Here is a 17158-nt window from a genome sequence, read left to right on the forward strand (position 1 = left end):
TTTTTTGTGAGGCCCAGTGCAAAATAAAAATGTGAAGGCCCTCATTCAAAAATTAAGAATTCCAGAATGGTAACACGAGAGCATTAAACTAAAGTATGAGGCCCTTCTACAGTTGAAGTCCTGTGTGAATGAGATTCACTCATATGAGTAGTTCTAAGGAGCATATGCCAATAAAGCCAACCCTAGATCTTATGGAGCTGTGGGCTTTTACATATATCCTGTGGCCTCTTTCTATTTCTCTGACAATTCCCCTACCATCTCCATTGATGGCTTCTTTGTTCCTCTTCGACAACCTTAAATGTGGGCATTTCTCATGACTCATCTCTTAATATGCCTTTCTCCTTTATATATTTCCCTTTCTTTGTTTCTCTTCCTCCTCCTCCTCTTCCTCTTTCTTTTAATTTATCCTTTCTTTTAGTTCCAAGTATCACATGCATTTCTTTGACTTCTGAATCTATAGCTTTACACTTGAGAGCATTTTCCTTCATGGTTCAACCATCAGCAAAAGTTCAGTGATTGGGAAATCACACCATCTTTCTATTTTAAAAGAAAAACAAAACAAAACAAAATTATTCCATCAATTTTTCCCCCCAAACTCTAGATCTAATCACCAGATCTCCTTTTTTCTCCATCAAGGAGATTGTTTTCAATCTGTCCTTGTAAAACTTTCTACTCTAGTTGGCATGCATATTATTTCTTTGTCACCTGCTGTTGTAATTGAGAGGCTCCAAGCAGAACCATGAGCACAGACTGTAGAGCCAGAAAATCTGGATGCAATCTCATCTCCCTCAGTAATGACGGAAAGATTTTTCCCATCTCCATGGGTGAATGTCCCCATGCTATGTCTGCTTCACTTTTCTCATGTGAAAAATGGGGATGGTATATCTTAGGACTACTGGAAGGTTGAAATAGCTTATTTAATGTAAATCAGTTAGAATCTAGAAATAGTAAATGCTTCATAATGTTAATTGTTTTTACTTTTATTATAGCTTTGCAATGTCTCTTTGCTTAGAGTTTTTCGTATTGAATTGTTAAAAGTATGGGTTTTAAACAGACGAGACTAAAATAGTATGTCTAATTTTTCCACTTGTTGACCTTGAAAGAGGCATTTTCCCTGATAAGCAAATATGGAAGTGCCGTTTCTGTATTTCAGGATGTTACAAGAATCACATTAGACCACAGATGAATGCTTCTATCACAATGTCGATGTGAAACTTCCCTCCAGTCTTGCTAGTGTATTCTTCCTCATGTCCTTCTGTTAACATGGTATGCATTCTTAAGAACTGGCTTTCAGTGACTTCACAATGCCCATAAGATGATATGCAGACTTCTTATACTTGGGACATTATACAGCCTAGTTCCATCATAACTTTACGTAAGGTTCTTCCCTGTATAAAGCATCCATTGAAGTCAAATCCTTCTAGTCAACACCCAGAAACATATATGATACAACCCCGTTACCTCTTTATTCTTGCTATCATCTTCTGCTTTGTTTAGTTCTTCCTGTCTATATGAACTCTGCATTTTTAAGGCTAAATTCAGATCACAGCTCTGCTGTGGAATAAATGCACGTAACTACAACCTGCTGTTCCCTTTCATCCCCTGAATTCCTGTAACATTTATAGAGTACCTTTGAAATTTTTATATGGCTTTGTTCTCTTACTTCTTTTTGCATTGTGGTTAAGAGCTTACCCTTTGGAATCAGGCAGACTGTGTTCAGGTTCCACTTATTAACTATAAGCCTTTGGGCAAGTTATTTATACTATGTTAGTTTCAGTTCATTCAGTCACCAAATGGGTATAAAAGTCATGGCTAACTCAAAGGATGTTTGCAAAGATTGAATTAATACATTTAACACCCTTAGCTCTGAGTATAAATATTTAATTTTTTTCAATAAATGTTGGTCAGTTTTACTGTTATTGTTGTTATTTGCATTTTCTCACCTACCCCTCAAAACTGGAAGTGTCTTGGAGGTAGTGATTATATATTATGTTTTCATAATCACCATGGGGCCTCTTGCTTTAATTAATTTAATTAATTTTTGCTGTGATGAATTGCTCTGTCATGTTGTTTTTGGTTTTTTTTTTTTTTATTTCATCCAAGACACTTGGAATTTGGGTAACAAAGAAGCAATCCCTGGTGAATGAAATGGGCCTGTATTTCTTTGGATGATATCAGTGACCTAGGTAGCAAGCACAGGCCCTGCCCGTTACTGTCACAAAATTCTCTGGTACTCTGTGCTACCTGCTCTAAAGAGAATGCTATCAGTAGGGCTATGGTGCAAACAATGCCGACTGTATTTTGTGGTTGGAAATATCATGTCCAGGGCAAGACCATATTTATTATGTCGCTGTCTGGTTTGAATATCCAGTTCATCCCATTGCTTATGTGAAATACACAGAGCATGGAGTTCCGCTATGAGGTATTCCACATTGAGAGGAAAAACAAGGATTTCTGTGTCTGAACCATATGGCATAAAATTGAATTTGTACTGCTGTAACATCGATTACCTACAAAAAAATAGTGTTGGCCATCATTCTAGACATTTTCAAATGCATTGATTATCACTTCTCTGAAAAGCTTTTTTGTCTGATCCACCTTATCCAGAGCCAGGAAAGTTTGCTTCTTCCTATGAAAATGTCTATTATCTCATCTCTACAACTTCTAAAACTCTCTGTTTTTTTTTTAATTATCTGTGTGTATCCTACTTAGCAATTTCCTTGAGAACAAGATCCATATCTGACATATCCCCACATCAATATTAGTTACAACCCTTAATCAATGGCAGACATCCATTGGGAATTGCCTAAACACAAAGGAGGGGGGATAACTTATTATAAAGTTAAAAAGACGTCTTATAGAAGCCAAAGGCAAGGGACATATCTAAGTCTTACAGAAAGATTGGAACCAAGTACTCGATCCCTGTAGAAAATGCAAGACATTTCTTTTTTTCCCCTCCATGTCTCTTCTTTCTTGGGTTTGATTGACTCATTCTTTGCTCTCAATGCAAACTGACTTTTTCTACATCCCAGTCTTCATGACTGCTGTCAGCAAGTCTTATGTTTATGTCTCTACTATTAAAGTGAGCAGTTTGGGTTGATTCAGGAATTTCATTATTTCCAATTTCAGGTTCCCAAGGATGGGAATGTGATTGACATAGATTGGGTTAGGTGCTTACCCCTAACTCAGTCATACCTAGTACAACCATATAAATGTTTAAGTGGATTCCTAGAAAATATGATATAGTTGCCCAAAAGTGAAAGAGAGAAGAGTTCAGAACAAATACCCTTTCCAATTACAAGCACCTAATACAGTGTCTTCACTCCAAAAATAGGTTGGTAACGGGGGTGGTAAAAGAATTAAATAATCTGAATTTGCTTCTTGAACTTGATCTCTGCGTGAAGACATTAGGGGCCTTTATTTCAGCCTGTTTTTGCATTTCTGAAAGTATGATGTCTTCATTAACATGCCAAATAATACACAGAGAAATAATATGCATCAAAATAACATGTTTTAGGAATTGCTAGAATAGGGATAAAAAATCCAAGATGTTAGACAGTTCTATTCAAATCTGAAAATACCCCAAGAAGGAATGTTAGTCATGCAATTATTAGGTGCTGTTTTAAAAGTCAATTTAAGATTTTCAGAGTCTCCAATTTTTTTCACTTGATTTATATTTCCACAGGAATTGAAATAGTACATGGTCAAACATTTGGGATACTGGTATTGTTTTTTAAGTTTTCTTTTTTCCTTGCTCTTTTTTCTTCCTCTCAGATTTGCATAAGAAAAGTCCTTCCTTCAAAATATTATTATTATTATTATTATTATTATTATTTTACCCAATCTTTAGGCAGTGGCTGAATCTGTTATTAGGAAGAAAATGAAATATCATTTTGGTAAAATTCCTTCTGGGTTGTTATAGATGTTTGATTATGTAAGTTTAGGTATTGAGCTCACTGAAAACTTCTGGCTGCTGAGACATTTTTAGATCAGGGTACAAAATGAAGATGGTAACCAGGCAACGTGGTTTTGTACCGTTATTAAAAATAAAACGTGAAGTTTCCACAATGCAGAATAATTCTCAGACAAGTTTGTCTGGGTTTCACTCTGTTGTTGGCTGGAAAAATGGGTAACTTCCAATAGTTAAAATTCAATACCTACTATGGGTTAAATTCTTTACTTTATAATGTTATGATTGTTGGAAAATTATACGCACACATGAGTGTAATCATAATATGATCTTAAAATTCTTAAACATTTCTATACAAAAATCATGCATTACAAATGTTCACAAATTTTACTATGGAGCATAAATCTGACCCTGCCTGAATTAGGATGATATCAAGCTTGAATAAATATATGTATACTCTCTATATGGCAGAGTTTATTAATTAAAATTTTGGGAAGCTTTCATATAATGTATGACAATTTTAAAAGAATGACACTGAGATGCAATCAATTATGATGACATACTCCATCTTTCTTTGATGTTTCAAAAGACATTTGAGCAAGTGATATTATCTGAGTAATCATGATGCATATACCAAGAATAGGTACTATCTGAATAATCATGATATATACCAAGGATAGATATGTTCAAGTTGAGTGACCTTGTCTTCTGTGTTTCTGGTGTCCCTTGGACAACTCTTCTAGGATAGTGTGTAAAATGTACATGAGTGATAAAATCACATAATATTCTACAGCAACATTCTAGAGCAATATTCTTGAGTGCACAGAAGAATAACCTGAGAAGTTGAAATGCTAATGCCTAGGCATACCAACAACAGCTGTTTAGCTGGTTGGGCCTGGAGCCCAGGCATAGGGGTGTGTGTATGCCTCTGTGTGTGTGTGTGTGTGTGTGTGTGTGTGTGTGTATTTATGTTTCATACATAATTCCAGTGCGTGACCAAGGCTATGAACTACTGTTGCAGACACAGATATTCTGCAAATACCTCATGCAGAACAGAGGCTGAGCTCCTGGAGAGAGGAACTGTACACATATAAGTATTTGTGGGCCCTAGGGGGATGCATCAGGCCTAGGCAGGTATTCCTCTTCTTATCTAAAGGCTGTCTTTTATGAAAGGCGGATATTAGTTGGGGAATTCCCTGGCAGTTCCTCAGTGATCATTTTGGATTTAGATGATCTTCTCCAGCTAGGTAATTGGGCCAACAGCCCATCTGGGAACTTAACTGCTGTGTTCCTTTCTGGATTTTGAGAAAGTAGTAGAAACTGAGATGGTCTTGGAGTTCGGGAAAGAGAGAAGAGTTCCTCTGAGAATCTCTGATGGATTCTCAAAGGCATGGTTCTTTAAAAAATGAAGTAACTTCCCTGGAATCTACTGATCATATGGCAGGTTTCCAACCCTGATGGCAGCAGGAGGGCAACACCAGGATGTGTGTTCTATGGAATGTAGGATACGCTCCCTTCCATCCTTGTACTTCTCTCCCATGAGGAAGCCTCTTGGTGGTCTAGTAGGAAATCATAGAGAATTCTAAACACTTTTGGGTCCTACAGAAAAAAAGAAAAAGTCTTTATAATGCACACAGCAATATTAAGCTACAGACACTGACCAATCAGTAAACAATGTTTGCAACACACCCTGATATTCTTGGTTTCTATAAAGACAATCCCTACCATATACCGTATTTCCTTGTATGAAAATGTGAGCAACAGCACCATGTGTTTTTCCATGTTTTAAGTCTTCCCTCTGAACTTTTATGGTGAAGGGACATGTCAGATCAAATCCTGGACATTAGGACTTCTCACCTAAAATATTTCAGAATATATTTCTAATTGGTAGGAACCGATTTATGTAATCATCATGCCATTATCACATTTGATAAAATTAATGATTTCTTAATATCATCCAGTAATTCATACATCTTATATAAAAATGCATATACTTACTTCATTAGGTAAATACCATGAAGTAAAATCACTAGATCAAAGAGTTTGCACGTTTTGTATGACTTTTGACACATAGCGTTAATATGTGTTACAACCAAGATTGCACGAATTTAGCACCACAATTCATAGGTTCATTGTTACTGGAGAGGAAAGAAAGACATGGAAATAGGAGATATCTTGAAAATAACATAGTATGGATGAACGAAGGGAAAGGTGAGGAGGCAGAAGGGGAGGAAGGCAAGAAATGATAGGAATGACAATAAAAACCCAAGGCCAAGTTAATGCTGTAACCTACATGAGTGATCGGTGAGTCAGGTCCTTGACCAATGCTCTGGATAGAACGTTTAACCAGCTAACACAGGGGTTTAAGCTTAGCATCATTATGAAGGTAGGGTAGAAGAAAGAAAAGCAGGAGGCTTCCACCATACCCTGTGGCCTCCAGGAAGTTGGCTTCTTCAAATATCACCTCCTAAAGCACTCACTTGAGGGATGGGCTTTTATCTTTCTTATCTACTGACCTATGCATCCAGACCTGCCGCAAAACAACATCTATTCCAGCTTTAAGCTCATAGGTGCTGCACATGGCATAGGAAATCAAGGAGGGGCTTTCTCAAAGGCAAGGTGGTTGATTGCTTTATACTGCCTGGAGCTGATACTAAAACTGCTTACGTAAGAAGAGGAAGGAACCTCCAGGTACTGAGCAACTGTAAGATATTAGCTGGTGTGGGCTTCATATTTTAAATCTTTCCACCCATCTGTAAGGTAGGTATAACTGTACTCATTTAATAGGTGAAACAAAGATACCTCTTTAAGTTTCTTCTAGAATAAATGAATGAATGCATATATGCATGCACAAATGAATGGAGAAGCAAATGAGTGAATGAATATCCAGTTCAACAACAAAACATAGACAGTAAGAGATCCACTTAGCACAAGAGAAGTCCCTCTGACTCCAAAGTCAGGACCTTGATAGATGACTATTTTATCGAGAGTTTCTGGTGTTCAAGTTCAGTTTTCTAAATTTCCTCTTCTTGTATTTTCTTTCTCTTTTTTTCTCACTTTATGTGCGTGTCTGTTCATTTTCTTTTAATTTAGCTAACATCTATCCTCTTGTTATGTGCCATGCATTATTCTCAACCCTGCATATATTCTCATATAGAAACCTCTTAACAATCCTCTGGAGTAGATATTATCATCATCCTCATATTAAAGACTGAGAAACTTAGTCTAATTATGTCATTTGCTCAAGGTCATCTAGCTTAGCAAGTGACAAAATTAGGAATTGAACCCTAGAATTCTAGTTTAGGAGTCTGCTTTTAACCATTCTAATGCTAAAACTATCAATTTAATATGTATTGTTTATACCCATATTTGTTCCCATATAAGTGTACTCAGATTACATAAAATGCCCTTCTGCGTCCCAGACAGTTTAAAAGAGTGAAAAATGGCAAGTATTCTAGCATTATATAATATGCAACAGCCCTTTGGAGGCATTTTGTGGAATGATATTGCAAACATTATTCCTTCTACCTCAGCTATAAATACTTCCCATGGGATTTCTGTTCTTTGTGGGATAATTTCCATTGCCGTAATTCTTATTTGTTTTCTCAAAATAATGGCTGGTTTCCACCACTCTCAATAGATACAGGCAGCAAATTTGGGGGTGCATCTGAGAGCCTAAGTTATCCCACTAGATCAGTAATGATTTTTCTCTCCAACTGATTTACTTGTCTCCAACTTCGATTTACTTCGATAAATGTTTACAGGCACTTGGGCAGTCTCTGCATGGAAAGAGCTCAGAGTCATGAGAGAGAGACAGACAGACAAGGACTTGATCTCCCACAGCCTTGTACAAGTGCAGTCGGGGCCCCATGCCCAGGAATGGGGAGTGTGCCACATACCACTGGACCCTACCGTGGATGGCCTGCCACAGGTGGCATCACACCAAGGGCGGAGGATCTCCGGTTTCTGCAACTGTACAAAATCCATTCTCTTACAGAGATGGAAAACCCCATATTCGCTTAGTGTGGTTAAGTCCATGCAATGCTTCCCATATTTTTTTGTGGGCTAATACAATGTCACGTTCCGAACTGGGGTCCAATGTTATCATTAACCAATTATCCAACAAGTTGCTGTTTATTAATATGATTATTAAAAGGTAACATGTTTCTAGTGATTTGAAACACTACCTTTATTCTCTATTATATGAAATTCCCATGTGTAATCAAGTCTTTCTGCACTTTCTGTCAGATTTCAGTGGTCCATTGATCTCTTCATTCTTGTGTCAGGACTCTTTTTTATTTTTTTTAAAGATTTTATTTATTTATTTGACAGAGAGACAGCCAGCGAGAGAGGGAACACAAGCAGGGGGAGTGGGAGAGGAAGAAGCAGGCTCCCAGCAGAGGAGCCTGATGCGGGGCTTGATCCCAGAACGCTGGGATCACGCCCTGAGCCGAAGGCAGATGCTTAATGACTGCGCCACCCAGGCGCCCCGTGGACTCTTTTTTAATCATAGAGAATTCATAATCTGTTGTTACAGTGTCTTACCTGGCAGAGTTTGCCGTCCTCATCCTGACCTCCAACCCTCAGCACCCTCAAACACTCATGCTCTGTTGCTCTTCTTTTTCAGAAGTCTCCTCATTTTTTTATTTTTTCCATATGAACTTTGAAGGTAACTTGTCTAGCTCTAGGGGGAGAAAAGATGTTAATATTTTTATTAAAATCATGTAAAATGTATAATTTAGCTTCAAGAGAATTGACCTAAGGGAAACGTTAACTAATTAATTAATTAAAACAAACCTCCTGAAGGACGACTTGATTACACAGAAGGGTATACCTGTTCTTTAATAGGTATTCTTGTTGTTGTTATTCTTTTAATTGTGGTCTTCTCTTTCGTTATATCTTTTAAGTGATTATTGTTTGTGTATATGAGGATACGTTTCTCTGTGTTAGTTGTTTGTTTGTTTTTTAGGGTGGGGAGCAGAGGGTGAAGGAGAGAGAGAATCTTAAGCAGGCTACATGCCCAGCACAGAGCCCAAGGTGGGGCTTGATCTCATGACCCTGAGAATATGACCTGAGCCAAAATCAAGAGTCAGATGTTTAGCTGACTGAGCCACCCAGGCACACTCTGTGTTAATTTTAAATCCTGCTTCTTTCCCAACTTCCCTCTGATCTTAGTAGCTTTTTTCATGGATATATTCTTAGGGGCCTGAGATACTCAATTCAGTGGAGACTGTATACCACTCATGTTGCAGCAAAGGTGTATTGAAGTAAGGGGCGGTACATTTCTTGGAGGTGGAAACTTGGTGTCAACCGTGACAACATGCATCTTACAAATACAAAAGGGGGCCAGGTTGAAGCCATCAGAGGTGGTGGGGAAATACTGTGAGCTGAAGAACAGAGGCTCATCTGAGGGGAATAGCTATTCCTCAGCACCTGATTGCTGCCACGTGGGAACGGGGTCCGTGTTAAAGGATCTTCTGACTTTACAAGTGAAGCCAAAAATGTGGACTTAGAAGTGAAATCTTCTGATTTTTAAAATTAATTTTAAAATCCTCTTAGAAAAAAAATATAATGAAATACTCTTGGGAGAAATAGAAAGGACAAGTCCATAGGTTAAATATTTTCTGCAAGACATCAGTTTGCAACATCTGAGAAACAAATGTTGTCATTCAGACCAGAGAGAACCCATAGAAAGGTATCTACCAATAAGACTTTTTTCTTATCATGAGTGCATTAGTTTACCAGGGGTTCCATAACAACTGACCACAAACTTAGTGGCTTAAAAGCAACAGAACTTCAAAATCTTACAGTTCTGGAATCCAGAAGTCTGAAATGAGGATGTCAGTTTGATGCTGCTTCCTCTGAAGGCTGGGGGCGGGGGTGAGGGGAGGATGCTTCCTGCCTCTTCCGGCTTCAGGTGGCTCCAGGCATTTCTTGGCTCATGGCTCCATTACTCTAGTCTGTGCCTGCATCTACACATGGCCTTCCCCACAGCTACTGCTCCCTTTGCCTCCTTTAAGGATACCTGTCATTGGATCGATGGCCCGTACAGACAACGCAGGATGATCTCGCTCAGAGATCTTTAACTTAATTCCTTTTGCCATATAATTTCTTGTCATCCATTATCAAAATATTTTTCAAACAAAGCCATACTCACAAGTTCAGGGGGTTGGGATATGGACATATCTTTTTGAGGACCCCATTTCACCCACTATGAGTTATATCATAGACATAGAAAAAGAGGTAAAACAAATAAAGACTTGTTTTCAACATTTGTTTTTCAGATTTACCCTCTTCGTAGCAGACAATGTGAGTTCCCCAGATTCTTATTCTATTCTGTTCTTCCTGCCTATCCTCCCCTCGTACCTTCCCCTCTGTCCCTTGTCCCCCTCTCCTCTCCTTTCTTCTCCTCTTCTTTCCTCCTCTCCCTTCCCTCTTTCTCACTGTCATTCTCTCTCATTCTCTTTTTATTCTTTGACCCACAGATTTGTTCTGTTAGTAGAGCATCCCTGTGATGTCCCAGAACCTTCCTGTTTCTCACTAGCCACCCTTCCTGAGCCGAACGTACAACATAGGTGGCTCGGGAAGAGCTAAGAACCTCCCCTTTATGAGCTGGTAGAAGGAAGCCTTGGGTGCTCCCTGCCATTTAGGCTGACAGTGATGTTCTAACGTGCAATGCATGACTTGTGTGGTTAAAGTAGCAATCAGGGCTACTTACTGGTCACTCTCTCATGCTGCACAAAGCCCCATTAGTATCTGTCAGCATCTCTTCACCCTGGCTGAACCAGCAGCTGTGTCCTCTAACCCCCTCTTGACACTCTGAGAGCTTTCCTCTCATGCCACACACTTGTAAGAGCTTCTTCCTCCTCAGCTGGAAAGGTCACCTCCCAAACATCCTGGCCTGGATGAATTATGTGTCTATTGATTTGCACACTCTTGTCTCAGCCACAAATTTCAGGGGGCATTTGAGGGCAGCACCCCAGTTAAAGAGGAAAGAACCATGTAAATGTACTCGTAATGCTACCTAAAACCCTGCTTATTATTTCCATATTGTTTTAAGTTTACTTCCAAGGTTATACAAAATTTATTCAACATGTACCCAGTGAGACATTTGCCTTAAAATCACCTGTAGATTAATTTCTGAATTTAAAATAATCTGTTCAACAAAAGGAATAATTTAATATTAAGAATTTCATCAGTTCCACATACAAGAATGACCTTTCTCCTTTAACATAATTCTTCTTCTGTTTTCTGTGAGCTGAAATCCCAGTCTTGGTGCCTTGGGTTAAATTTTAAAACTCTGATAATTTAATCAATATAAAGACATGTGTGTCCAGATCACTTTTCTTCTGAGCTCCTATAAGAATAGGAATAAAGTCTCAATTCACTGGAATACACATACACACCCCTCTATACATATATTATTAGAGTTACTCCGCTTTCTGCTTCTGCCCCTGATTCTGTTACACCTTGGTGATTGGACATCTTGTATTAAATACCCTATTCCTTAAAATACATACATACATACATACATACCAAGTTGGGGCTCCTGGGTGACTCAGTCAATTGGGTGTCTAACTCTTAAGCTAGACTCAGGTCTTGATCTTGGGATCGTGAGTTCAGGCCCCCATTGGGCTCCATACCATGGAGCCTACTTAAAAAAAAAAAAAAGGTACAATCACTAGGCTACAGGAACTGTGATGACAGGCCAAGAGTGTTGGGTTAGTGCCTGCAGCCAGAGGGAAAGCTTTGGACCACATCATAGCAGAAGCTCCTTGTCTATTAATAAAGCAGAGGTATGATGTATGCCTAACCCAAAAGGCAACCAAGAACATTCCAAGGCATTTTGAACACATGGCTACAGCAAGGTCTCTTTTAAAAACTTGAATATTTCCTGGACAGCTTCATTCTATACGGATGAAAATGAGGGAACCAGTGAGACTTAATTTATCTCTTGCCATGGCCCTGCTAAAGAGAAATAAACAAACTGGTAGGTCCTGAAAGAAATTGGACTCAACTAAGCTGAGGTAAATCACTAAGGATTCACTCGATTGAATAACAGGTATTGACCTCTGCTTCTGCTTTGAATTGTCTGAGAGGATAAGCTATTTTCTGAAACTGGTTTTTGCCCCAGCAAGGTGAGCCCATGCTTCCAGTTTTACCATTTTGATTGGTTCACCCCTTCCAACACCTTGATCATAGAATAGTTTTGCCCTCCCACCTGTTGAACTGTCCAGTTGCCTAGCAGAATTGCTGTTTGATACAGTAGTTTGGTGTTGGGGCATTTATTAGAGAGGGTAAAGAGGTGGCATAAGTGGATCCCAGCAAAGCACCATAGCCATGGTTCTCAATCTTTGGAATATGAGAATCTCCTGGGGAACTTGAGGGGAAAACAACAGGGCTAATCTGCCTCCATGATCTCTATTTTCTTCATCAGCTCTCCAGATGATTGTGATTCCCACCAAAATGTATGAAACACTGCTCTATGTATGGATGTCAAAAAGCGGAGTCTAGAAGCAGGCTCATTTGGGCCCAAATTTCTCTCTGAGCCTTAGTTCCTACCTCCAAATTGTTGATATGATTAGTACCTACTTCTTAGGATTTATGTGACACTCATTGAGAAAATGGATATGAAGTGCCTATTATCTTTGTAATTTTAACTATCAGTGCAATTTTTTTGTATGACCAAACGGAAATCTGACAAAGATTTTGACATCTACTCACAAGAATAGCTTATTCATATATTCATTCATTCATTAACATTGACATTTATGCCATTGGTTTATTAGAATTTTAGTAGCAATTCTAGATTGCATACACATAGGAGATGGTTTGTTTATGCTTGTTGATTTTAAGGACTGGCTGTCCTGGGAGATTTTGTAATGCTAAATGACTTCAATATTCTTAATACAAAACACATGCTATTCCATCTGAATAAATGTCCAGTCTCTTTGCTTTCTCCACTTCCAGTTAAAACCTGTTTTGTTTTGTTTTGTTTTGTTTTGTTTTGTTTTGTTTTGTTTTCCTTTCCTTGTCTGTGTTTACTCCCTCCAGGAAGCCCTCTCTGGCACTCCAACAAGACAGTTTTCTCTCTCTCTGTGCATGTGTGTGCTCCCCAAACACCATGTACCCTTCCTTCTTAGAAACCGTCATAGTTGTAATTTTATATTTAACTGATACTTGCCAAAATCTATCTTCCCCATCAGGCTAGCTATCAATCCAATGAGGGGTCATCTGTCTTAACCCAAGATCAGTGAATGTAGAGAATAGTGCCTGTCACAGGGTACGTGCTCAAGAAATATTTAATGGATGACTATGGTTATTTTACAACCAAGAGTCAATATTTTACTTCATCAGGCACAATGCTGAGTACTTTACAAATAATGGCTCACTTAATCCCTCTAACAATACTAAAGTAGATATTAATATTAATCCCCTTCCACAGATGAGGAAACTGAGACACAAAATGGCTGAGTCATCTGCTCAAGGTCATACAGGTAGAAAATGGGAATGTTGGAATCAGACCCACACAGCATGTCTCTGATGTCTATATTCACCAGTACACTGTGTGGCTTCCGTACCGAAAAAACCAAACTGTTGAGGTCTTCAGGATGCCACTCAAAAGCAAATATATGTTCCATTACTACTTAACTGAGGGCTCTGAGTTTTCCCCTCAGAGCCCATGGACCTTCAGAGGAGGTAGTGAAGGCACGGGGCTATTTCAGTTTACCTTTTCAGCAACACTAAGACGCCAGGCTGGAGAGCCCAGAGTGGTGACAGGGCATATAGGTGAGGAAAAGATTTGGAGGCTGCAAAGGGGCCCAGAGCAGCAGTGCTCAGGAATATACAGACACAGCAAGCACAGCAGGAAAATTCACCCGTAGGTAATGCAGCACATTCTATCTTCCCGGGCCATCTGCAGGCAATGGGATGGTGGCCGTACTGAGCCAGGGACTGAGCAAATGTCTCAACTATGGAAGCAAAGCAAAGACCCTCTCATCTGAACCAAGGCATAAATTTGAGGCTGAGAGGGTGACAATACTGAGATCTTACAAATTGGGCTGGAACTGCTTAAGTCCCACCTGCTGAAGGTCAGGATTTGCTCTAGAATCCTGCTTCTCAAAGTATGGGCAGTATGAGGATCACATGGGGTTTGTTAAAATGCAGGATTTGGCCTGGAGTCTTGCTTCTTAAAGTACAGGCAGCACGAGCATCACCTGGGGCTTGTTAAAAATGCCGTGTATTTGGGGCCCAACCCAGACCTCCTCAATCAGAATCTGCATCTTAGGAGAGACTCAGGAAATTCATATATGCTTGCATTTGGGAAGCAAGAGCCGTTCTCAACTTTCAGGCGCCAGTAGCCAGCAGGCCCACAGGGAGGAGGAAGAGGACAAAGCTAAGCACCAGCTATATACGTGAGTGAAAAGGACAGGGGTTGCGGTTCAGAGATCCTGCTTCTTTTCTGCCTTGTGCTGCAGTGCATGCACACAGCCTTCACAGTGCTTGCTTGCTTTCCTGACGTGTTTGTTCTTGCTCAGATCACAGGGAAGTTCTGACTGCTGCTTTCCTTTCTTTTTCTTCTCTTTTAAATGTTCCACGGTCACCTACCTTGCGTTAGCACAATACTAATCCTTCCTTCCTCAACGGGCTTTTGCATTTCCAGCAGACACAGGACGGAGAAAAGCGTTTTGAAGCGATAGACATTTTCAATGATGAGGTGCCCTTTACAGATGTTTTCTTCTGAGCTGGGGCATGCATATGTCCTTGCTACAATCTGAGCCATTTTACTGGTTCCCACTCTGAGGCTGGTTTGGAATTCAGACCTGTGGCATGTGGCAGAAGAGCTTACTTCTGAAACTTGTTCTGTGGAGGGCACTTCTTCCTAGAGGGTGTGTTGTTTGGGTGTTGCACAAAGAGAGGCTTAAGGTGCTGTGATAAAGGAGTGTTTCAGTTGTCTGGCTACTTAGAAAACTACCTCCCATGTTACTGGCTTAATCAACAACCACCACTGGGCAACCTGAGCTGGTCTCGGCTAAGCGGTTCTACGGCAGTCCGCTGGAGGGCTGCAGTCTCCAAACAAGTTTGCTGAGACTGGCTGGGCTTTTTCCACCTGACCTACCATCCTCCTGTCAATTGTCTTAGAGCATGGCAGCTGGGTTCCAAGAAAGAAAATTCCACAAAAACAAGCTGCAGTGAGCCCACGGCTTCCCAGCCTCTGCCTGCGTCCCACCTGTCCATGTCCCCCAGAGAGAAGGGCATGATGCATAAAAGGGGACATGTATATAGGTATGAAGCCCTGGAAGCAGGGTCTAATCAGGGGTCATTGTCACAATCTACCACTGTTGATTAATTGGGTTTTTTTGGGGGGCCAAGTGGGACCAGGGAGAACATGGGGCAAAATGGTGAAAGAGGTAAAAGCTGGTCACCAGTCACCTGCAGGTGTGTGTATACACATGACGGAATAAATTTAGTGTTCTTGGAAACATTGGGGATTCATGTCTATTTCCCCCAAAGATTTTCCTTTGTTTAGGAATATTGTGTTGTACTTAACAGTCATCTGGAGGCAGGACTGTGGGAGAAGAGTGAGGCGAGGCGGGAGGACTTCCAGCCAGATAGCTTAATCAGAATTGATAACAGAATGTGATCACATGCTCTATCCAGATTACTTTCAAGTCAGTTAAGGTAGTGGGTAGTGGGGTAAAAGGACAGTTGGCCAGCATTTCCTGACAAGAGCCTGGAAAATGACCTAAGAGATGCCAAATACTCTTTCTATTTTCCCTAAAATATTATATAATCTCTTGTGCTTTATGTTTTTTTTTTTCTTTTTACTCTGTCTCATTTATTTATTTCAGATTTTCCATTTATAGTAGGTTTCATATATGGCCTCATTCATGAGGCCATGGATTTGGTGTTGGCCACTTAGTGATGAATAAGGTTAACCTGATATGCTCCTCTCATGGAGTTTAGAGTCTGGAGCTATTTTTTTTTTAATGGCCTTTAAATGAGGGAACACTGAGTAATTTAAATAATGTGAAAGCAAGTCCATCTCCTGTGGTTGTTAACCCTGAACTCTGTGTGTTTCCAAAGTCTTCTCACCACCCCAAACAAGGTGACATGAGGGAAGGAGGTGGGGTCCTCCTCATTCCTGCAGGAAGCTGAAAGGAAGATGAGGGAAGCGTGCCCTTGCTCCTGTTCCCCTGACTTAGGAAGTGAGTGGAGCTGTCCCTCCGGCCCACCTCGTGTTACTGACTCCTATCTGATTCTCCTGAGACCTTGTGGCTCCGTTGGAATATTTAAGGCTGCACTCCTAACGAGGTCGCAAGAGATTTCCTGGGGCCCTGGCCTCTTGAGTGTCTGCTCATCACACACACCACTGCACTCAGTGAGCAGCACTGAGCTTTATGTTAGACTCCCATTTACTTGTGGCCTTTTTAGAAACTTCCATTTTGATTAGAATATCAATGACACAATGGAGCATTATTAAATGAGAGGGAGGTGTTAACATGATACTCACAGGTCTGTAGCTCACATAGTCCGAGATGCAGCATGGCCTAATGGTCGACTTTGGGTGTGCTTCTGTTTCATCTGAGCCTTTGTTTCCTCACTGGCAAAGTGGGAGTGATGGTAGTTGCTGTATCACTTGTTGAGATGAATAAAAGAATCTATGTGAAGTGCAGAATCCTCTCCAGAGTAAGCACCGAAATTATCGATTACTACCTTGATGAGGGGGAGGAAGACACTCTGTCCCTGGTCTAGCATCACTGGAGATGCAAGACATGTTGTGATCATCATGTCATCTCTAAGGTCATTGTGACTGTGTCATTGGTAAGTCACATCTCTGCCTGACAGAATGAAATAGGGACTTAGCCCTAGGTTAGCACTGGAGTATATATATATATATTGATTGACACAAAAGAGCATCCAGTCTACTAAAACAAAGAAAAACCATCACTGGTATTTTTATTTCTAAACGTCCCAGCAGTGCCCCACAAGCAATGACCTTTTCATTTAACTCTGTTTAGGGTTTGATGCCTATTTTACGTCCCGCACACTTGAAAACAACAGAAGAAATGTATGGTTTGCTGAATACTGGGAGGAGAACTTCAACTGCAAGTTGACGATTAGTGGGTCAAAGAAAGAAGACACAGATCGCAAATGCACAGGTAATTTCATTCTAATTGTCCTTCTCCTGGTTGTCTACGTGGCCAGCGTTGAAATGTCTGCATAGCTGACAGAAGGAAGCTTGGC

General features: G+C 40.1%; 1 protein-coding gene across 7 annotated transcripts in view; it reads left to right on the forward strand.

Moving 5' to 3' along the window:
• Positions 1-17158, forward strand: part of GRM7 (glutamate metabotropic receptor 7) — an 885418-nt gene that overhangs the window by 534308 nt on the left and 333952 nt on the right. For all 7 annotated transcript variants that reach the window (XM_034658687.1, XM_034658683.1, XM_034658681.1 and 4 more), the window contains exon 5: positions 16933-17073. In XM_034658687.1, coding sequence (XP_034514578.1) covers positions 16933-17073 — 141 coding nt within the window. The remainder of the gene's footprint in view (positions 1-16932; positions 17074-17158) is intronic.

The sequence above is a fragment of the Ailuropoda melanoleuca genome, chromosome 4, assembly GCF_002007445.2.
Source record: "Ailuropoda melanoleuca isolate Jingjing chromosome 4, ASM200744v2, whole genome shotgun sequence".
Lineage (NCBI taxonomy): Eukaryota > Metazoa > Chordata > Mammalia > Carnivora > Ursidae > Ailuropoda > Ailuropoda melanoleuca.